At 41.0% G+C, this 23,874-nt stretch overlaps 1 protein-coding gene across 3 annotated transcripts in view; it reads right to left on the bottom strand.

Annotated features, from left to right (window-relative positions):
- Positions 1–23,874, bottom strand: part of chl1b (cell adhesion molecule L1-like b) — a 102,664-nt gene that overhangs the window by 32,854 nt on the left and 45,936 nt on the right. For all 3 annotated transcript variants that reach the window (XM_037534752.1, XM_037534753.1, XM_017711695.2), the window contains 10 exons: positions 23,048–23,214; positions 20,555–20,714; positions 20,345–20,469; positions 20,162–20,263; positions 14,645–14,842; positions 14,325–14,395; positions 11,690–11,912; positions 6,604–6,719; positions 4,678–4,882; positions 3,194–3,316 (listed from right to left, as the gene is read on the bottom strand). In XM_037534752.1, coding sequence (XP_037390649.1) covers positions 3,194–3,316; positions 4,678–4,882; positions 6,604–6,719; positions 11,690–11,912; positions 14,325–14,395; positions 14,645–14,842; positions 20,162–20,263; positions 20,345–20,469; positions 20,555–20,714; positions 23,048–23,214 — 1,490 coding nt within the window. The remainder of the gene's footprint in view (positions 1–3,193; positions 3,317–4,677; positions 4,883–6,603; positions 6,720–11,689; positions 11,913–14,324; positions 14,396–14,644; positions 14,843–20,161; positions 20,264–20,344; positions 20,470–20,554; positions 20,715–23,047; positions 23,215–23,874) is intronic.

Raw genomic sequence — 23,874 nt, 5'->3', positions numbered from 1 at the left:
GCAAATGTCAATCAAATACATTTATATGACTGATGCTTTGGCATTAAGAGACCATCTAAACAGTGCATTATTTTTCATGCATTATGCTAAAATAAGGCGAAATCAAATCATTTGTAGTCAGGACGGTGGCTTCTGTTTTAAGCAGAAAAGTCAGGTATTCGGCATGTCAGTATCTGTTTTTGTATGTGCTAAAATGCACAAATAGCTGCAAAGTGGTTGTTACTTGGCATGAAACAGTTACAGTGAAAAAAAAGATAAAACTATCAGACTGTGTCATCAGAACTAACTGAAGTATAAAGTTATTGCAGTGAGAAAATCAAAGAAAACAAACTATGCAAAATCATGAATTCTGTCAAAACAGTGAGGCTGAGGGATACAATGCTGGGCTATGGAATCCTGCATAACATAATAAATAACATCCATCCATCTGTCCATTCATCCATCCATCCATCCGTCCATCCTCAACCGCTTATCCGGGGCCGAGTCGTGGGGGCAGCAGCCTAAGCAAAGAGGCCCAGGCCTCCTTCTGCCCCGCCACCTCCTCCAGCTTTTCCGGAGGGATACCACGGTGTTCCCAAGACAGTTGAAAGATATAATCCCTCCAACATGTCCTGGGTCTTCCCCGGGGTCTCCTCCCCATCGCACATGTCTGGAACACCTTACTAGGGAGACGTCCAGAGGCCATCCTTACCAGATGCCCGAACCACCTCAACTGGCTTCTCTCAACGTGGAGGAGCAGCAGCTCTACTCTGAGCCTCTCCTGAATCGCTGATCTTCTCACCCTACCTCTAAGGGAGAACCCGGCGACCCTGCGGAGAAAAGCTCATTTCGGCCACTTGTATCCGCGATCTCGTTCTTTCGGTCACTACCCAAAGCTTGTGACCATAAATAACGTAAAATTTAATTTAATTTAATTTAAAATCTAATTTTAAGCTGGAACGCCCCTTTAATAATACACTAATATGCTGAACAATGCACAGATGGACTTGTTTATGTACACCACTCAGGTGCCGAATGACGAAAGGCGTTTCAGCAAAACACTGAATCTAAATTCAGCAGCATCAACCTGTCACCACAGCATCAACCTGTCAGAGCGTTTAGGCCTGGTTCAGATTCAGTTCAGTCACTGACACAATGACTTGGAAGTTTCCCGTCTCCTCTCACCACGTGTTAAAACACCAGCTCTGAATATTCTCACCAAGACACGCAAGGAGCGTGAAATATTGAGCGCGTAAAAGCTCGGAGCAGCCATGCTTAGCCGTGGGACATCTGTGCGCTAGTGTTTTAAATTCCAGGCGCTGCTGCTGTGTGCCACACGGACAGCTGGGTACATTATCCCCAACATTTCATACGGCACTTCCTTCAAGGGGACTTCAAAAAGCCTACTTCAAAGGGTGTGCGGTGGCTCTTGCACTCTCCCTTGATAGAAATGTCCCTCCTTTTAATATGTAGCATGGCACTTGGCCATAGCGATCAGCTGCATCATCAAACACAATTAACTAACGAACCCTCCCAGGCAGCGTGTTATAACCCGCTTCACCGTCATCCAGACTCGAAGGCCAGCGGTTGTGTTGACAGACACAGGCCTTAGCCAGTGAGCCATTGTAAGAAAGGGTCGTGAGGTGAGAGAAAGGTTTACTTGAGCCAGAAATATTAACATGGATAACGACGAAGGAGAGATACAAGGGACCCATTAGCGCAATATAATTTTAATAATGCTAAGTGGATCCCAGTAGACTCCATTCGTTATTAGCTACATTCACTGGTTTGGGTCAAATATTCTTTTCAAGGCTTCTACAACTGCTGAAAAAATTCTTTTGTTCTCTAAATATTAAGGTTTGCCAACCTGAAAAATGCTTGATTTGTGGTTAAATAACCATAAACTATGATCAAGATCATCTATAATAACAATAATAGACAATAGACAATAATAGTGTGTAATAAAAAGTAGATGTAGCGGAGATACAAGGTTTTGTCCCGACAGCAGCGATGTATACATACACACACACACACACACACACACATATATATATATATATATATATATATATATATATATATATATATATATATATATATATATATATATATGTAGCTACACAGCTAGTGCAGAAGAATCGCATACATCGCAATAATAAAGCATCGTTCATTTCACATCTCACCCTTTCCAGTCATCATAATTGTAGCACTCTAAAATTTAGTCAGTAGGGGGCGCAGTACAGTCCATCTACCTGTACAGCCATTGGCTCATGAGCTTTTGAATGCTATCATTTTATTGGCTCGCTACCGAAACATTCGTACGAACAAGGTTAGGCTTCATGTAAGTAATATGTAAATGAGGTGCTGTAAGGCTGGCGCTTGATTTCACGCACCGAAGCTGATTCATCATTGCATCATTGCTTCCACGTTGTAAGTTTCGTGAAAGATTCATTCAAATGGACAAATTCATTCAGGTGGTCAAATATGTGGTCTTTACGTAAATTTGGTGAATCAGGCACAACGAATCTGCTATGGTTAACTGTCAATCTTCATGATGCATGGCTTTTCTTATAGCAAGAAACAAGCATAGTATATTAGTATATTTTTCTGCATAGTGTTTGTAAAGAAAATCTTTTAAAAGGCTTTCTAGTATATCTGGTAATAATAAAGTATGCAGGAAGCTTTAAAAGGCTTTGGATTAATTTTATGTACTTTATTTCTTCATTTGATAGTGACAGCTCTTTTAAAAGCTACCAAATTCCATCGATAGACAGCATGGCTTGATTCTAATGCTAATCCACAGGTGATATATGTTCGCTCTCTGCTAAGATCCTTCGCTTTTCTGTAAAATTCTTACACTTTAAAGATCATGTACTGAATTATTCCACAGACCCCAATGCTTAGCTACACAGTAACATTTGCTGACCTCATTTTAACGTAAATGTTACTGTTTTCTCTCAACCTTTACTTCCATACTCTACGATTATCCCGGCACTCATCACATAATGACTAACATTACGCCGAATGCTGCCATAACCTGCACCATGTCTGGTGTTTGTTCAGGCTTGTCTCTCCCCACAGAGCAGACACTGACGGCATCCTTCAGGTAGGTGGCACAATGATATCTCCTAGTGGTGAGACGCAGGAATCGCCGGGTTCAGTGAGAGAATGAGGCAGCTGGAGGCTTAGAGAAGCACCAGCTGTATTGACTTACTCAGCTGGTACTGTAGGATATAGCCGGTGAGAAATCCATTGGCCTCCACCGGAGGAGACCAGGTAAGTGTGACCGCGTGCTTCTGAATATCTTTAGCCCTGAAAAGAGCAACCTGGTCTGGAACTGCAGAAGAGAGAAGAGAGAAAAAATGTATATGAAAAACTGTGGTGACATTTTATAATGAGGGCCCTATGAAAAGCTGACAGTTCGCCAACGATAATAATCACACAACTGTTGTATGCCAGCTTTTAAATGAACAACATACAAAGTAGCATACAAATAACTGAAGCAGTACAAGAGGTCCATCAATAGTATGGACATATTATCCACTTACTAATGATTCACTGAGCATTAAAGGGCCTACATTTCTTCTCCTACATTTCATTTCCATTTTTTCCCAAGCTCCACTTGTGACATACTATGTGTGGCTTTACGTACCGAAACGAGTCACAATCCTTTTCTCGTGACCATTTTCCAACCTTAATTCATCCCTTAGAAACCCTTAGTAATATTCTGCCACTGTGCCTTTAAGACCAATGACCTCTGTTCTCATTGGCTGTGCTGGACTGTGCATCCCAAAAAGCAGTCTGGGCTGAAACGCCCCATCAGGTTTGGAGTGAGTGGGCAGAGCTAAACTGCTGGAGGTCTAACAGGTCAATACATGCAATTTTTGTGACCACACAATTAAAACTGACCATTTTTGTAGCTTAGCTGTCCATATATGGGGCGTAGGGACTGAGCGTTGCGTCTACACGCTACATCAAATGCTTTAATTTCACATTTAAAAGTTGTTTTTCCACGATACAGGCCCTTTAAGGAAAAGTGTGCACCACAAAGGGGAAAGACAGTAAATGACTACTCAATCTTTTAAAAGAGGACACAGCAGAATTATAAAATGAAGCTATGTAAATGCTCAATATTTCAAGTTGTATAGCATTAAAAATCATTAACCAACTAGAATTGGATTAGATGTATAGACTGTATAATTACAGATTACTCAAGTGAATTAAGCGGATTACCGAGTGAAGGGTTAATAATCCGAACATTTATTGCATTTTATATTTTATACATTAAACATTTTATATTATTAATGCATATATCACTGTTGGGGGATTAAAACCTCGTATCTCCCAAACTGTAACTTTACAGGACAAGGTAAAAACATACTCTACTTTTATGTAAGTCTTTCTTTCCAAGTAATTTTAGGTCATTTCTTCTGGTCCAATCATCATATAATTTACACACAATATATGGGACTATGGGTATTTTCAAACTGAAAAACGACAAATATGGAGATACAAGGTTTTGTTCCGACAGCAGCGATATAAAGAGTATATACTCATAAACTAACATTAACAAACTATTAGATAATGTTAAATAATAAAAAAGCTGTTTATATGGGTCTGTCATGTTCCCTCTATGTCAAATTGAAGCCGCTTCTTGAGGTCATGAACAGTTTATTATGCCACTTTAACATCCCGTACCTCCCTCTGGAGTTTTGAAAGTGACCGGATGGCTCCCTGGTCCGTTGCCTCGTCCGTTGAAGGCCATGACAATGAGGCTGTATTCAGAGAAGGGCCGGAGCCCTGGAACCAGCGCATGGTTTCTGTCCCCGGGAAACATCAGCATGTGTTTATCGCCATGCGTCTTTCTCGAGTCCAACAGACTGCGCAGCCGCCACCAGTTCACCTGGAGCAAAGAGGTGATACAGCCATTCGTTAGTACTGGTCAACAAGTTATTCGAAACAGTTAGTGAGCTATTTGTGATTTACTACTGCTGTGGAGAACCGGCGATGGACTGGCGACCTGTCCAGGTTGTTTCCAGTCTCCGCCCAATGAACGCTGCAATAGGCTCCAGCTCCTCCCGTGACCCAGAAGGATAAGCGTTTTAGAAAATATGTGGGTGTGTTTGCTTTTGTATCATTAGGAATTTTGGTGAAAGAAATGCCCCCCTTATACAAAAATGAGTTTCAATTAATAAAACAACTAGGCAATTTGCTTCTTTACTTGCTAGCTGGTTGATGCTCTCCAGACATGACAATTTCATATAGCATTAACCTAAATGTTTACATTATACTACCAATGTAAGATTCTAGAGCTGTAAATAATGGATATATCATGCTGCAGTTCATAAAGGATCTGTTTGATGAGCTGCATTATGGATAAGAGGGAGATAAACAGGTGTCAGACAGCTGTGCAGTAATGATGGAAGATAGCTGGTAAGATACAGTACTATGAAAAATTCAGGGAGCTTCATTTATTTAACATCCCATCAACATCATTAAGTATAAGCCATTAAATAAACATCATTCTTTTTTCGTGAGATATTTCTGAGGAGATTAGATATAAGACAATCCACTCGCTTAAGGATGGGGATTTTTTTGAATTCCAGAAACTGATTAAAAGCTACAGAGGAAATGTTCCTCCTAACAACCACCTGGAAGAGCTGGTAGACACCAAAACTGCCCCCATCAGATAAACAGCACTTAAACCTTTGATCTTTGAGAGAAGGGAGAAGATCAAGCTGCTTCAGATCTGAAAACATCCAAAGGGGTTTCTGTCCATCCTTCCACTGAGAGAAGACCACTCAGCGCTGTGGGTCTGAAAGGACGTGTAGCTGATCAAGAAGAACCTCACTGAGAAAAGGAGACGGACTCACCAAACAAAGAAGCTGAACGATGGACTGACCGGCCCAGAGTCCAGACCTCAGCACCACTGAATGGGTTTGATCACTTTGGAAAATCATCAACCAGCTTCTCAGACTGAGCTTTGGAGGCGTGTCTGCAGGTTCTTTGAGGGTGACACCCTGAACACTGAAATTCTACGATCATTTCTTTGTTGAGTCTTTTGTGTAATTCTCTGTTAAATATGTTTGTTCTCTCTGGAAAACCTTTGCTGAAAAATGAATAACTTGTACCGAATTTCTGTTTTGACTAGAGAAATAATTGAATTGTGGTGATTTTTACACAGTACTCTGTACTTTATACACTGCGTCCAGTGTGTTCCTACTAGTGGGCAGCACTGGATGCTTCATTCTGAGGTGGTTATGAATAACGAAGGTCTTTGGCATTCAAGCACATTCTTACAAATCTTGCAGTTTGTTTTTCCGACTTAACAAAGTGCCTTTAGCTTCCCGTTTCCAGCTGACCACCGTTTCTATTCCGTAATTAAATTAGACCCTGTCCCTGACCAGAAAGCAAACAGCTACAGCAGCATGAGCTACAGAGCTGGTAGGAGAAAGTAAAATAAAAAACAGCACACCGGAGCCCTAGGCCGTAACCGAGTGAGGGTGGAAGTGTTGAGGGGCCTGAGGCCACGGATGGGAGAACGACCGCAGCCCGGGGTTGTGAACAGGGCAGCGGGCCTTTAATCACGGGCTAAAAAGCAAGAGGGCGAGGGTGAAGGATTACCCTGTAGCCTCCGAGATGTCCGTGCAGTTTGTCCTTGTGAACGCGACTCCAGCTGACCTTCACCACGGTGTTGTTCATCACCTCCACCTCCACGTCATCTGGAGCTGCTGATGGAACTGCGCATGCACAAACAGACACACACACACACACACACACACACCAAATCACAATAAAAGCTCCCATATAACCTTGCTGGAGCTACATTAGCTGCTTGCGAGTCAGGATAATGACTGCAAAAGCTCCAGCCACCACACTGCACAGACAGGCCTAGATGTGTGGTGTAATTGTGGTATCTGTGGTGCTGCCGGTAATAAATGTTTATGGCGAGTCACGGAACATCATTTCTTCTTTTCCTTGCTTATTTTTTTACCAACCAAAAACACATTCCATTCTCTAAATACTGCAAATGAATTTCTCTATGGAAAATTCTACTTACTATACACTGATCAGGCATAACATCATGAGCACCTCCTCGTTTCTACGCTCACTGTCCACTTTATCAGCTCCACTTACTGTATAGCTGCTCTCTGTAGTTCTACAGTTACAGACTGTAGTCCATCTGTTTCTCTGATACTCTGTTACCCTGTTCTTCAGTGGCCAGGACCCCCATGGACCCTCACAGAGCAGGTACTATTGGGGTGGTGGATCATTGGGTGGTGGTGTGTCAGTGTGTGTTGTGCTGGTATGAGTGGATCAGACACAGCAGTGCTGCTGGAGTTTTTAAACAGTGTCCACTCACTGTCCACTCTATTAGACACTCCAACCTTGCCGGTCCACCTTGTAGATGTAAAGTCAGAGACGACAGCTCATCTGCTGCTGCACAGTTTGTAGTGGTCATCCTCTGGTCCTTCATCAGTGGTCACAGGACGCTGCCCACAGGACACTGTTGGCTGGACATTTTTGCTTGGTGGGCTACTCTCAGTCCAGCAGTGACACTGAGGTGTTTAAAATCTCCAGCAGCACTGCTGTGTCTGATCCACTCATACCAGCACCCAAATAGTACCTGCTCTGTGAGGGTCCATGGGGGTCCTGACCACTGAAGAACAGGGTAACAGAGTATCAGAGAAACAGATGGACTACAGTCTGTAACTGTAGAACTACAGAGTGCACCTACACTCACCGGCCACTTTATTAGGTACAAGTAGTAAAGTAAGTAAAAGCTGGACCTCCTTTTGCCTTCAGAACTGTCTTAATTCTTCATGCCACACTTTCAACAAGGTGTTGGAAACGTTCCTCAGAGATTCTGGTTGGTTATTTGAGTTCCTGCTGCCTTTCTATCATCTGGAACCAGTCTGCCCATTCTCCTCTGACCTCTCACATCAACAAGGCATTTTCGTCCACACAACTGACCGCTCACTGGACATTTCCTCTTTTTCGGACCGTTCTCTGTAAACCCTAGAGATGGTTGAGCGTGAAAATCCCAGCAGATCAGCCGTTTCTGAAATATTCAGACCAGCCCGTCTGGCACCAACAACCACGCCACGTTCAAAGTCCCTTAAATCCCCTTTCTTCCCCGTTCTGATGCTCGGTCTGCACTTCAGCAAGTCGTCTTGACCACCTCTACATGCTCTGTTTGAGCTCATGCTCATCTTTGTGAGTGTACAGAGTAAGTGGAGCTGATAAAATGGACAGTGAGCGTAGAAACAAGGAGGCCGTCGTGATGTTACCCCTGATCGGTGTACAAAGTCTAAGACGTCCATTGACTACCTTAAAAAGAGCCTAGCACTGCTATCAAGGGGGGGGTCAGATTCAGTGCAACAACAACAACAACAACAGCAACGTCTACAGCCAGACTAAGCAAACACAGAGGGAAAGAATGATAGCGATAGGGACGGAAACAGAGTGAGAAATAAGGAGAGAGCGAGCGTGTAGACTAATCCTACTACACAGAGAACAAGTGACCTGAGATACCATCGGGAGGGCAACTCCAAAAGAAAACTGAAGGCAAGAAGAATAATTAGAGCTGAAAATGTAAATAGCTCACAGCCACGCTAGCATTTCATTTGTCAGTCTGCAGAGGGGTTACAAAGCCTTTGCATGAGAAATCGTCCCCCTGTGTACTATTTAATATCCTCAATAAGGCGAAACGGATCACCATATCAGGCCTAGCATGCGGATAATTGCGTAAAGCGCAGACAGTATTTTATCAGTGGGTGACCGCCCTCTAGGCTTGTTGATATTCTTCTCACACTTGTATTGTACTTTCGGAGGAGTAGCGGGTTCTGTTTACTGAGCATCGCCTATTTGCAGCGGAACACGAAACGAGAAGGTGGAGTGTTGGAATATCTCTCACAACACCTTTCCCATTTGGTGAACATACAAAGCAGTTCAACAAGCAGTGGATATAAAATGTAACGCAGTGGTTCCTCCGGCCCCCCCGTCCTGCACATTTTAGTGATTTCCGTGCTCTACTACACTTGATAACAGCGATAAATGAGTTAAACCTTAAACGTCGCAAGTTATTCCTTACATTTTCATTTCTGATTAAAGGATGATTGTGTATTTAATTACAAGGTAATCAGAAATTCTTCTAGGTGTTTGTGGTGCCAGAACACAAACGATATAGTTTGCTGGACAAATGGGTAAAATTCCAGTCATATATTTGTTGTGCAGAACCAATACTGTGTTAGTCAGCACAGGACATTACTGCATGTTCCCCAGCAGCCCAAATGAATCAGTGCTGAAGAAAACATTTAACTGCTAACCAGTGGTGGACTACACTAAATAAATGTAATTAGTTTCTGTACTTTAGTATTTTTTGGTGTATCTGTACTGAAGTTTCTCCATTACTGGGCGACTTTTTCCTTTCACTCTACTACATTTCAGAGTCTAATATCCGACTTTTTCCTCCTACATTCTAAGAAATCTGTCGTTCCTTTTGGTTTCTGTGTGTATAAAAACGTAACATGTCAAAACGAAAGAAGTGCAAAGCCAGAGCACCAATCAGGGCCCAGCGGTCACTTTGTTTAGAGCTGGTTTTGACCTGTTGGTCATACCGACCCAGTGCAGCACGCGGTTCAACGTCAGCGCAGCAGCGTAAAACTTTGGGAGAGTCTGTTCAACATAAATGATGAACTAACCTAACTTTGTGTAAATAGAGCTCAATATAGAAATATGTCCACATATGCAGTCGAGACTGACGCGGCTTTTTTCTGAATTTCTACAAACACCATTTCATTTTATAGTAAATGAGTTTGGTGCTGGTTTATGTTTATGAACAGACGCCTACAGATCAACATAGTAAAGGAGCTCATCTGTGATCCTGAGTTTAAAGCCAGTTTTTATTCAACTTAAACTTGGAACTAAGATGTAAATAAATCTGAAACTGAAACTTTGCTTGTGTGTAAAAAGTGATTTCAGAGCCACTCGGTTCTCCCTGATGGAAACTGTTTACCTTCAGTGTTTTGTGCTTCTGATCATTTTAATAGACGTCAGCGTCACTAATTAATGACGTTCTATTAAAAGACTGGTTTACCAAGAGAGACGCTGGAGGACTTTCACCTGAAATGAGTTCATGAAGCCAGTCTGGTTATAAAAATGATAACAGGACATCAGAGCCAGAATTACTCTTTTAGTACTTTTACTTTATACTTAAGTACATTTGAAGGTAAATACTTTAGTACTTTTACTCAAGTGGAGGTCTAAAGGGAGGAACTTCTACTTTTACTGGAGTGATATTTTACTTTGGGGGTCTCTAAGTACATGGTTTGTGTACTTCCTCCACCGCTGCAGCTAACAGCATTTTATTTTCTGCTGCCAGTTTAAACTTGAATGTATCTAATGTTTCTTGGCTCTCATGTTTTATCGTCAATTAAAAACTTTCGGGTTTGAATCTAAAAACTTTCTCCTCTTTCTCCTCCAGCATTACTGAAAGCATATTTGCACCAAATGCATCAAATAAAATGTTTTTGGGTATGTGAATCTTCAAGCCTTGCAGACATTTCCCAGCCAAATACGGGTATTTACCGGCTAAAGAAGTGATACGCGGTGGAATGTGTTTACATTTCGTTTACATTCTGTGTTGACAGCTTTCTTATTTTTGTTTAAAAAATGGCAAAAAAGTAAAGGAAGTTTTTTTCCTCCTGCAAAGGAAACTTTTTATTATTTTAGTCATTTATTTTTTTTATTTTCTCCATGACTAAATGGTTAAGTTGTAGACAAAGTCATTCAGAGCGGTTTGGTGTGAAACTCTCTGTTCTAGAGAAACTTACGGAGTCAGAAATGTTCACAGTGGTGGTGATAGGAACCAGACGTCCACCTCTAAAAGCTCCCTGAGAAAGTTATTCCATGAATATGCTGCCTGATGTCTGAGGCACTGTTTTACGATAGTTTTGTAGAACTTATTTTTACAATATAGTGGAGAGTTCTACTGCCCTGCGATGGACTGGCGACCTGTCCAGGGTGTATCCTGCCTTCCGCCCGATGACCACTGGGATAGGCTCCAGCTCCCCAGAAGGAGAAGTGGCTTAGAAGGTGTGTGATGAGTGGAGAGTTACGTTTAAGGCATTGAACTTATTTTTCTGATTTTCCACCATTTTACCATCATCTACACTCCATATGAAGCTCAGAAGACTCGTGTAGGTTCACTGGTGGGTTTGGACAGTAAATAAAATGTCTATATTTGTGTTGTAGTCATGGTGACCCCTGGTTCCCATCACCACCACTGTAAAGAAATCAGAGTCTCTACAACCAACCATGTCGCACCAAACCCCTCCGAATGACTTTCTTTCCATCTAGTAAATGAATTATGCAAAATCTTGACAAATTGCTGGAATTCCCCTGTAATTCCAATTGAAATCATAATAAAATGTTTTCTATTTACGACCACAAATATATTATTGACGTAAAGACTCTGCTTGTTTTAATGAACTACTAATGAGTAATAATTCATATCATATTCCATTATGCTTGTCTAAGGGTTAATAAGCCCTTACTGACTTGAACTGTGTGTTAGATCTGGAAAAACACTAAAACGTGCAGGTTAGTGGTGCTCAAGGACCAGGATTGGGAACTATGGCAATAAAGGTTCTTTCTTACTCATACGCAAGTATTAAGCATACAGATCTGAAGCAGCGTATGTACTTACAGTCTTCTCCTGAGTAGGCAACTACTGTATTGGGCTCCGGAGCCCAGCCAGCGCGGTTCTTGGCCTGGATCTTGACCTCATATGGGACGAACGTTGGTGTGTTCTTCACTACAAATGAGTGTCTCTTCACCATGTGCTCCTGCCAGGCCTCCTCAACACCCTGCTGCCTGTAGCTCACTTTGTACTCTAAACCGGGCCCATTGTGCTCAATAGGGGGCAGCGGCTGCAATACAACAGAGTATACAACAAATATATGATACAGGAATAAAAGTGAGAATACAACAAATGTTACGTGATCTGCTACAAGTATGATGAGTTTCCACTAGTTTGATCATCTTCTACCTGCTTCTACCTGAACAAAACCTTCTCTTTCCAAAATCGTAACTTTACAGGAGAAGCAAAAGACCTGCTTCACTCTGAATGCAAGTCAGTGGACCCAAACGTTTTTCCAAGTCATTTTAGCCCCTTTATTTTGGCCAATTCATCATGGAATTTACTCACAATATCAAGGGCACTTTCAAATGTTGTGAAAAACTGAAAAACGAAAGAAATGGACATACGAGATTTTGCTCTGGCAGCAGCGATATCCCTATTTTATTAATTGTTTTACATGTATTTTAATCAATATCATCCTTTTCTGTTTAAATAGTTTCTTGATTTTTCCCATTTCCCTTTAAACAAATATATTCTGTTAATGTTATATAATTCGTTGACATACCTTTTTAATTAATGTACTATTTATTTATTTTGCATTCTCGTGCATGAAAGGTGTTTTATGTGGCTCATTCTACTATTGTGGCAGCAAACGAGGTATGAATGTTGATATATATTTCAACCACCCCCTGACAACGCTACTAAAATTTGAGCTTTCCTGAAATAGTCCACTGACTTTTTAGTTTCAAACTCTTCAAACTCTATATGTATATAATAACAAACATTGCATCCATCTTATTTCATTTTTAAAAACATATGTATGCACGTATGTATGTATGCATGTATGCATGCATGTATGTATGTGTGTATGTATGCATGTATGTATGTCTGTATCTGTATGTATGCATGTATGTCTATGTATGCATGTATGTATGTATGTATGTGTGCATGAATGTATTGAATGTATGCATGTATGTATGTATGTATGTATGTATGCATGTATGTCTGTGTGTATGTGTGCATGAATGTATTGTATGTATGTATGTATGTATGTATGCATGTATGTATTTATGTATGTTTATATGTATGTTTCTATAACACCATTGACAAAACTAACAAAACTAACAACATTTTTGTTTCAAGACCAATAATGAATCAGGATATGCAAAGTCACTGCAGTGACACGCTGTTTTTCATGCACAGCATGAAGTAAAATCACTAAAATAAAAAAAAGATTAAAAAAGAAGGAAGAACTATCACCGTTTTTTCTGATTAATTTAGGAGAATTAAAGATAATAGAACATTTCAAAATTCTGTTGTTTATTCTCATCTTCAGCTTATTTCCAAGGCTTCATAATTGTGGGACACTATTTGTTACCATGCTGACAGAATGACCCATGAATAGGATTATTATTATTATTATTATTATTATTAACACAGTACAAATATGTTTCCCATGCTAATCTTTGGCCTGCTTGCTCCCCTGTAAACCTCACTTAGCAGATGTTCTTACACAAGCAGCAGCAATCGATAGGTTAGAAACCCATGAAGTCATGTGTTTATGTAGGGGGGCATCCTGGGGAATCTTGCGGGATACATATGACAGAGCGGAATAAACAGAGAGTGAGGAGAGCTGAAAGCTAACCTGAGCTCAAATCACTGTCAGGAAGGCCGCTAAGTGCGTGTGCTCCCCTGCCAGAGCACTCAGGGTTTGGCACCGGCTGACCCCTGGCCAGAGCCATGATTTAATTGGTACCTCTTATAGAACATGGCAGTCGTGGTAATGATGTGTTCAAACAGTGAAACACATTCACTGCTATAGGCTAACAACCCCGGTCCCCAATCAAGCTTTTAAATCATTCCGGACCTGAAATGACTTCAGTGTTGGCTTTTAGCCATTCTGAGGTACAACAGCTAACAAGAACTTGACAAAATGTGGAGAAAAGCGCCGGCTCCTCTAACAATGGGCCAGCAGCAGAAGATTGAATGAGATACAATTATCTATAAAAGCACGCTATTAATAATAAGAGACCTCATAATTCCAGGAAGCACGGTTCTATTACCATAGCGAGAGAGCCAGGTAATAACCCAGAGAATGGGAGCGAATCATCTTTTCAAATAAAAAATTGGAATTTATAACTCACATCCCGCTCGCTCCTTTTACTTTTTAATCAAAGGCTCGCAGCAGCTGTCTGGGACGGGGATCCTGGATCACTTTCACAAAGGGCTTTGTGAAGTTTCCAGCTGTACAATAGTGCAGATAACACCGTTTTTATATGTAAACCTCTTTTTTTCTGGGGGGGAAACTCTTATCGATAATTGGACCTGAAAAATTGATAACATTTGTTTGCTCTCTCCCTTTGAGAAGTAAATGGAATTCAATATTTGAAAGGGCCTTTTTATCTATACAGTCCCCCGCTACAGTACTTTGAAAGTTAGCTACTCCCAAAAGACTTTGAGAACAGAACTCTCAGGCTCCTACCTCCCAGTTGATATCCATTTCATGTGGCAAATGACCTTCGATCCTGATATTTTCAGGGTTCTTGTCAGGTGCTTTGGAAAGAGCAGAAATATGGATTTTGTTGGGGGTGAAATTGTTAGTGCAGGGGAAGGAGAGCGAGAGAAAGACAGAGAGAAAATGGCCTGTGAAATATACACATTAGAGAGCACAGGTTCAACGAGTGGAGGAAATCAATTATCTCCTAGGTTTGGATGTTTGAAAGCTCAATGAGCAATGTGTTGGGCTTCACTGCTCTAAAAGGAGAGATTAAAGGATGAAGTGGGAGGAGCTGGAGACCAAACCTGAGGCCGGGGTTCTGTATCTCTCTCTGGCTTCGCTGGGACGTCCTCTCCCCACCTCGTTGATGGCCGAGACGCGGAAGCTGTAGTCCACGTGTCCGTGGAGCTTCAGTAAAGCTGAGTGGTGGTTCCCAGGCACTCGCATCAGCTCCTTCCAACTGCCGGGTTGCCACTGACTCTCCTCATATTCAACGATGAATTCTAATGGGAGAAGGTCAAAAGGGGGTCAAATGAACAATAGTTTTCAAAACATATAGAGCCAAGATATAATTCTTAGAAGTCACAGATATCAACAATAAGCAGAACGTGTTGTGAGTTTGTCAGGGCTCAAAATGATCAATCGTATTTATCTTATTTGTTCCATTTGTTCGTAATTCCACCATGACCATGTATACCAAGTATTTTTGGTTTTAATTAAAAGAAGTGTGTTTTGTTTCACCATATAAGTGAATGGACCAAAAGAAATGGACCAGAATGACTTGGCAAAACGTCCAGTTCCATTGATTTACATTAAAAGTAATGTATGTTTTTTCCTTCTCCTGTAAAGTTACCATTTACTGTAAAGTTTCTTCCGACGACAGTGACGTTGTCACGATTGGCCCCTCCCAGTCTTTAATAATAATATATTATAATTAATTATATATAAGTATATATTATTATATAATAATTACTTTATTATTATCAGTATGACAACTTTAATACATCTGTCACGACTGGCCCCTCCCAGTCCTGTCCATGTGCTTCTTTGTTTTGGTTTTTAGTCCGGCCCCTTGTTTCGTGACTCCACCCCTGATTGTCTTCCACCTGTCCCTCGTGTTTTCCCCTGTCTGGTTACTGGTCTTTCTGTAACGCCGGGGAGCGAGGAGCCGGACGCATACGCTGAGATAAACGACTTTTATTGTGGGCAAATCCAAAAATCAGGGTCGAGACAGTCCAGGGTCATAGAGCCAACACGTAGAGATCGCGGGACAGACATGATAATAAAGAACACAGAATCTCAAACAAGACTAGAACACTTCAAAGAATACAATCAGCATGTCAAACATCAAACTCCAACAAATCAAACAAAGACCAGTAACCAGACAAGGGAAAACACAGGGCTTAAATACATGAGGGTAATCAAGGGACAGGTGGAAACACAGGTGCAGACAATCAGCTGTGGAGTCACGAAACAAGGGGCCTGGACTACAAACCAAAACAAAGAAGCACATGGACAGGACTGGGAAGTAAACACTACGAGCACATGGGCAGGACTAGAAGGGGCCAATCGTGACAGATTGTATTAATGTTGTCATACTGATAATAATAAAGTAATTAAATATGGAATCTTTCATATATTAATAAGACATGACGATAAGACATGAATGTCAGGTTTGTTCGCAGAAAACAACAAACTGGCTACGGCTAAAACCCAAAACCCTGCTGAAGACGATTAGACCTGTTAAAAATAAACCCTGATAGTTTTGCTTCCTAACCAGAATTGTCTTGATGGTTGCCATTAGAGACCATTAGGAAACGATCGAATGTATCTGAAATCAGTCCCAAACACCTAATTACACGAACGGAATCCTTTACACTGTGATATCAGCCCATGAGGAGAACACTGAATACCATTAGTACTACTGAAAACCACTGGGAACCAACAGACACTTTTAATGGGTTAACAGGTACATGAAATGGAATTCTCCAGCCATGCTGTGGATGAAAAATGGACTGAGTGATGATATCACTAAGCAGAAGCAGTCAAAAGTTAACGTGCCGTTGGGCTGATTCTGCCACTGTGGACGTGACGCATCTGAGCGCATCTGTCTGGGAGTGCATGTCTGCAGCGTTTGCGTAAATGTATTCATCACTTCCAATAACTCAATAATGTCATTTTCATCATGAGAACCTGAACGTGGACATTACACCACGGTTTTATACATACATTCAAAACCCCTGTCCTGTCAACTATTTGTGGCTGCTGTTCTTGCCACTGATCTATTTTCATTTCCCCATCATCGCTGTCCAGTGAGATCAACGGTTCCAACCAATGAATGTATATATATATATATACACAGTCAGTGGTTCAGCTCCTCCGTGAATGTAGCCTCTCGCTCTCGTTCATTTAGCTTGCGGATTCTCGTTACGGTGGAGGCTCTCAAGGGGAACTGGAGCTCCACTTCGCTGTTGCTCTTGTTAGTTGATTTATTCATAGTTCTCACACGAGCATCTGTCCAGTGCCGTCTACTGATGGTGCTGAAAGGTGTTGCTTTATTTGAGGCTACAATTTCGGCTTTTATCAGAGCAACATACAGACTGCTGTAGACGGCTTTCAGCGTGAAGCACTAAGGATGGGTCAAAGAGGCAAAGTAGAAAATAAAATTCATTTTAATTCTCGTATTCTTTCCCCTCATGGGTCTTTAAAACTGCCAAGACACTGAGCCTGTTCACATGCACTCAATAATCTGATCATAATCGGATTTCTGCAGTTATCCGATTATTCAAATGGTCACACACACACCACACTGTTATATTCGACATGTTTTAGATGATTATGATCATATTTTCAGGTAAAGTCATGTGGTGTTTAAAAAAAAAGCCACAGCATGAAGTTTGAGTTTTACATCTAACCTGGAGTTTCCCCATTATCTGATTACTGTCTGACTCATCTAGACCTGGAGTTTCCCCATTATCTGATTACTGTCTGACTCATCTAGACCTGGAGTTTCCCCATTATCTGATTACTGTCTGACTCATGTAGACCTGGAGTTTCCCCATTATCTGATTACTGTCTGACTCATGTAGACCTGGAGTTTCCCCATTATCTGATTACTGTCTGACTCATGTAGACCTGGAGTTTCCCCATTATCTGATTACTGTCTGACTCCTGTAGACCTGGAGTTTCCCCATTATCTGATTACTGTCTGACACATATAGACCTGGAGTTTCCCCATTATCTAATTACTGTCTGACTCATGTAGACCTGGAGTTTCCCCATTATCTGATTACTGTCTGACTCATGTAGACCTGGAGTTTCCCCATTATCTGATTACTGTCTGACTCATGTAGACCTGGAGTTTCCCCGTTATCTGATTACTGTCTGACTCGTGTAGACCTGGAGTTTCCCCATTATCTGATTACTGTCTGACTCCTGTAGACCTGGAGTTTCCCCATTATCTGATTACTGTCTGACTCATGTAGACCTGGAGTTTCCCCATTATCTGATTACTGTCTGACTCATGTAGACCTGGAGTTTCCCCATTATCTGATTACTGTCTGACTCATGTAGACCTGGAGTTTCCCCCCTTATCTGATTACTGTCTGACTCGTGTAGACCTGGAGTTTCCCCATTATCTGATTACTGTCTGACTTGTGTAGACCTGGAGTTTCCCCATTATCTGATTACTGTCTGACTCGTGTAGACCTGGAGTTTCCCCATTATCTGATTACTGTCTGACTCATGTAGACCTGGAGTTTCCCCATTATCTGATTACTGTCTGACTCCTGTAGACCTGGAGTTTCCCCATTATCTGATTACTGTCTGACTTGTGTAGACCTGGAGTTTCCCCATTATCTGATTACTGTCTGACTCGTGTAGACCTGGAGTTTCCCCATTATCTGATTACTGTCTGACTCATGTAGACCTGGAGTTTCCCCATTATCTGATTACTGTCTGACTCCTGTAGACCTGGAGTTTCCCCATTATCTGATTACTGTCTGACTCATGTAGACCTGGAGTTTCCCCATTATCTGATTACTGTCTGACTCATGTAGACCTGGAGTTTCCCCATTATCTGATTACTGTCTGACTCGTGTAGACCTGGAGTTTCCCCATTATCTGATTACTGTCTGACTCATGTAGACCTGGATTTTCCCCATTATCTGATTACTGTCTGACTCATGTAGACCTGGAGTTTCCACCTTATCTGATTACTGTCTGACTCATGTAGACCTGGAGTTTCCTCATTATCTGATTACTGTCTGACTCATGTAGACCTGGAGTTTCCCCATTATCTGATTACTGTCTGCCTCATGTAGACCTGGAGTTTCCCCATTATCTGATTACTGTCTGACTCATGTAGACCTGGAGTTTCCCCCTTATCTGATTACTGTCTGACTCATGTAGACCTGGAGTTTCCCCATTATCTGATTACTGTCTGATTCATGTAGACCTGGAGTTTCCCCATTATCTGATTACTGTCTGACTCGTGTAGACCTGGAGTTTCCCCATTATCTGATTACTGTCTGCCTCGTGTAGACCTGGAGTTTCCCCATTATCTGATTACTGTCTGACTCGTGTAGACCTGGAGTTTCCCCATTATCTGATTACTGTCTGACTCCTGTAGACCTGGAGTTTCCCCATTATCTGATTACTGTCTGACTCATGTAGACCTGGAGTTTCCCCCTTATCTGATTACTGTCTGACTCATGTAGACCTGGAGTTTCCCCATTATCTGATTACTGTCTGACTCATGTAGACCTGGAGTTTCCCCATTATCTGATTACTGTCTGACTCATGTAGACCTGGAGTTTCCCCATTATCTGATTACTGTCTGACTCATGTAGACCTGGAGTTTCCCCATTATCTGATTACTGTCTGATTCATGTAGACCTGGAGTTTCCCCATTATCTGATTACTGTCTGACTCATGTAGACCTGGAGTTTCCCCATTATCTGATTACTGTCTGACTCCTGTAGACCTGGAGTTTCCCCATTATCTGATTACTGTCTGACTCCTGTAGACCTGGAGTTTCCCCATTATCTGATTACTGTCTGACTCATGTAGACCTGGAGTTTCCCCCTTATCTGATTACTGTCTGACTCATGTAGACCTGGAGTTTCCACATTATCTGATTACTGTCTGATTCATGTAGACCTGGAGTTTCCCCATTATCTGATTACTGTCTGACTCATGTAGACCCGGAGTTTCCCCATTATCTGATTACTGTCTGACTCCTGTAGACCTGGAGTTTCCCCATTATCTGATTACTGTCTGACTCCTGTAGACCTGGAGTTTCCCCATTATCTGATTACTGTCTGACTCCTGTAGACCTGGAGTTTCCCCATTATCTGATTACTGTCTGACTCATGTAGACCTGGAGTTTCCCCATTATCTGATTACTGTCTGACTCACGTAGACCTGGAGTTTCCCCATTATCTGATTACTCAAGTGCAGGTAAATGCGTTGATCAGAATCAGATTTTGTCACTTGTTATTAGATCATTAAGTGTCAGAGTTTGTGAGGAGAGGAAATATCTTATAATGATCAGATACTGAAAGTATGTCTTGTTTTCTGGGAAAGGTTGAATGTATTGAGCCAGCTTCCTGGACAGGAATTAAGCCTAAGCCTAACAAGGGTAAAAATCAAATCAATTACCAATATAATCATTATATACTGACATTATTTGTGGTAGCTAAGAGCACAACACTTTCCACCAGTTTATAAACACAGTCTATGAACTCATTTATCACTAAAGTCCTTGTCTCTCAGTAAACAGCAAGCTTGTGCATGTGGTGGGTTAAGGTAGGACTGATTACCGGTGATGGTGCTGTTATGGTCATCTCCTGGGATCCATTTCAGCTTCACGGTCCTGTTTTTACGTTCGGCCAGCACCACATCCTCAGGGGGTTCAGGCACATCTGAAACAAGTACAGTATACAGCGTACTGCACACTGTGAAAGCAGCAAACTGTCCAGTCTACACTTCTTCCTCTTACTCACCCAGTACTGTAAGCAGCGCCACTGCAGAGTCCTGGTCCACTGGAGTCCTGGCCACACAAATGTACACACCCTGATCTCCGAAGCTCACGTTGATGATCTGAAGCATCTCGTCCTCCACCACATACCTGTTGACAGTCAGTGAACACAATGCACTGAGCAGGACACTCATACACCTCCCTGAAGAAGAGCGGCAGCTCTCAGGCCTCTTACCCTGTGCTCTCGCTGTCATTGAGAGCCACACCATCCTTCTCCCAGATAATCTCGTAGTCATCAGTGAAGGATGGGTCTACCTCAGGCTGGCACGAGAACTGGGCTGTGGTTCCTACCAGAATGCGCAGGTCTTGAGGAGGGTTCACTATTCTGGTGGGCGCTGAAACAGAAATTCAACAGACCTGTTTGAGGTTGACGTGTTTTAAAGAACTAAAATTCAGTGTACAAGCTTGGAATTTGACTATGAATTCGTACAGTACTTACTTTCCTACAGTAAGAAAGATTTTTTAAACAAGACCAATACTGGGACTAAACTTATACAGTTTAAAATGTCAATAATAATTAAAAATAAAACTCAGTCCAAACCTGATTCTTCTTTTCTTGTCATGATATATATACACACACACACACACACACACACACACACATATATATATATATGGTTGCTGGACTAAGCATTTTAAAGCAAATTACACATGTGTGTGTGTGTGTGTGTGTGTGTATTTATATATATATATATATATATATATATATATATATATATATACACACATATACAATGATAAGATATATATAAATAGATAAAACAGTGTCCTGATATATATATATATGTATATCCTGTATATATATATATATATATATATATCTTATCCTATCTTACAAGAAGGAAAACACCTTCTTTACTTCTAATGTAAGTGAATGGAACCAGAATTTTTTCTTAGTTATTTTGGTCTTTTCTTTATTTCTTTTAGTCCATTTATATACACTAATTTATACAATCTATTATTAAATACAATGTAAAGGGCAACAGGTATTTTCAAATTATGTCAAAAACTGGAAAACCTCACAAATGGAGAAACAAGGTTTCCTTCTGACAACAGCGTTACACACAGATCAGCAACAGGTTCAGATCTTTGCAGTTTACAGGAAAAACGCTGAAATAAAGAGACTCAACAGTCAAAGTGATTAAAAATAAAAAAAGCCAGAAAAAAACAGGTAATAAGAATTACAAATACGGACACCTTGCTGAAGAAGAGTAAAAACTTGCTCCCCAGAAAACTGGACATAAAGAATTGATTACTGTACCACACAAAGGTCCCACTGACCTACTACAGGATATGAATATTGTCTACCTGGGTGTTTATTTTGACTTGATTTCCAAACTTTCAGACATCATCAGTTGAAAAAGATGTGTTGCAGGAATATGTGAGTATTTGAAATGTTTTTGTTGTAAATGAATAAACGAATCGCTGCTGTTGGAACAAAACCTTCTATCTCCAAAAGGGTAACTTTACAGGACGAGGAAAAACGTTTTCCAATGTTTGTTTTCCCAAGTCATTTTGGACCATTTCTGTTGGTCCGTTCATTATGAAAATTTGACACAACTTACAGGGAGACTACCTTTTACATATTATATCAAAAAATTAAAAACGACAAAAACTGAGATACAAGGTTTTGTCCCGACAGCAACAAAAATACTTAAAATCAGTGTGAATTGGAGCTTATAACTCATTTTAGCCATATCCATGAGTGACACTACAGCTGGGGGGTGAAACATGATATCATTGGTCATTATTAGTTGTCCCTGCCTGCCGGTGCATGGTAATATCATCAAATACCAGAAAATGTTTCAGAGATGGGGCAATCAGATGGAAGATAATGGAAAATAAGAATTTTGGCTTTTAAAATGGTATGAAATGATGTATCTTACATGCTTATTATGACCAGGAAGATTAATCAGATAAATAGTGATATTTTGATTTTTAAATCAGGTTAACTTTAAGCTTTAACTTCACTATTTATACTTATCTCAAAAAGGAATTTCGGTAACACTTTACTGTAGGGTGCTCTTTATAAGGCTTTATGACACCTACATAAGCTGACATAACCCTACATAAATGCTTATAAATGCTTATTTCAATAGGTGTAATCTGTCATAAAGACTACTTTAGCAAATTTTGATCAAAACTGGGAACTGTAACCTTTACTGGAATAAGCGCTAATAAACATTTATGTAGGGTTATGTCAGTTGTCATCACAAGCTTATGTAGGTCTCATAAAGACTTATGACCAACACCCTACAGTACAGTGTTACCGACATTTCAATCATTTAAGCATAAGCCTTCGGATTAGAATGCATTTAAAGATCATGAAAACATACACCCAGTCATCTTCGTCCAAAGTTTAAGCTGATTTTAAAAGTTTAGTTAACTTCAATGAGTGGATGCAGTTAAAAGATCTGAAATCGAAACCCTGAATCCAAACATGACGTCCTTTCTTGGTTCTCTCTGAGGGAAATACATACACAGAAATGGACTTCTGCTGCAAATTAAGACGTCTCCTAACCTTGACCTCACTTCTGATAGTGAATCAAAGACAGGAACAAGTTATTAGCAACTTTCAAACGAGTTTCCACTGATTTTGGTACTAATTTCAGACTGAGGAGCAAAGCGAGATCATTAGGAACCTTCATCAGAGACATCTCTCTCGCACCTTTGACCTCCAGCGTGGCGGTAATGGCAGATTTGCCCTCTGTGTTTTGGACGAAGCAGGAGTACTCGCCCTCATCCTCTCTCTCCACACCGTGGATCTCCAGCGAGCCGTTCTCATGCACACTGAACCTCGACCCCTCCACCGGGCTGGCACTGTCCACCTTACTCCTGAAAGAACATCAGAAACTATGAAGTGTAGCTGCTCCGCACGGTTTGAACGTTCCGTGGAGCAGGACTCCTGAAGTGTTTTGCCATAATAACAGCCTTTTAGTGTGGCAAACGTTTGGTCGCTGCTATTTTGCACTTTTGCCTCACTGCACATGTACGGTGTAACACTTTACTACAGAGAACACATTTCATCTATGAACACATTTATAACATGTTATAATGCATCCATAAGCCATTATAAACAGGACTATAAATATTTTAAAAAATGAATTACACTGAATTACACTTTTGCCATGTTATTATACATTATGAATTGTTAGTATAATGCATTATAAGTAGTGTTAATAACACGTTATACTGTCAGTGCCAAAGAAGTCAGCCCCAGCTTGGAGAGCGTAAAAGTAAAGACAAACACAAAGTTTATTTTCTGTGATTTCCGGTATTTTATTTGTCACCGCTGGTGCTGTTAGAGCTGCATTTTTGGGGCTTCAGTCCTGAATATTCAGATGTTACAAACAGTGTAATATTGGATATGCAGTGTTAAGTCAGTGCCAGGCTAACGGTGGTGCACATTAACAGTGGTGTACATTGACTTTCCCACATTGGGTGAAACACTGATGGCAGCTCTAGTGTAAACTCTGACACTTGAAGCCTGTAATG

Source organism: Pygocentrus nattereri, chromosome 26, assembly GCF_015220715.1.
Source record: "Pygocentrus nattereri isolate fPygNat1 chromosome 26, fPygNat1.pri, whole genome shotgun sequence".
Classification (NCBI taxonomy): domain Eukaryota; kingdom Metazoa; phylum Chordata; class Actinopteri; order Characiformes; family Serrasalmidae; genus Pygocentrus; species Pygocentrus nattereri.
Note: the sequence above shows the minus strand (reverse complement) of the source record. Positions and strands in the feature narration are given on the sequence as shown.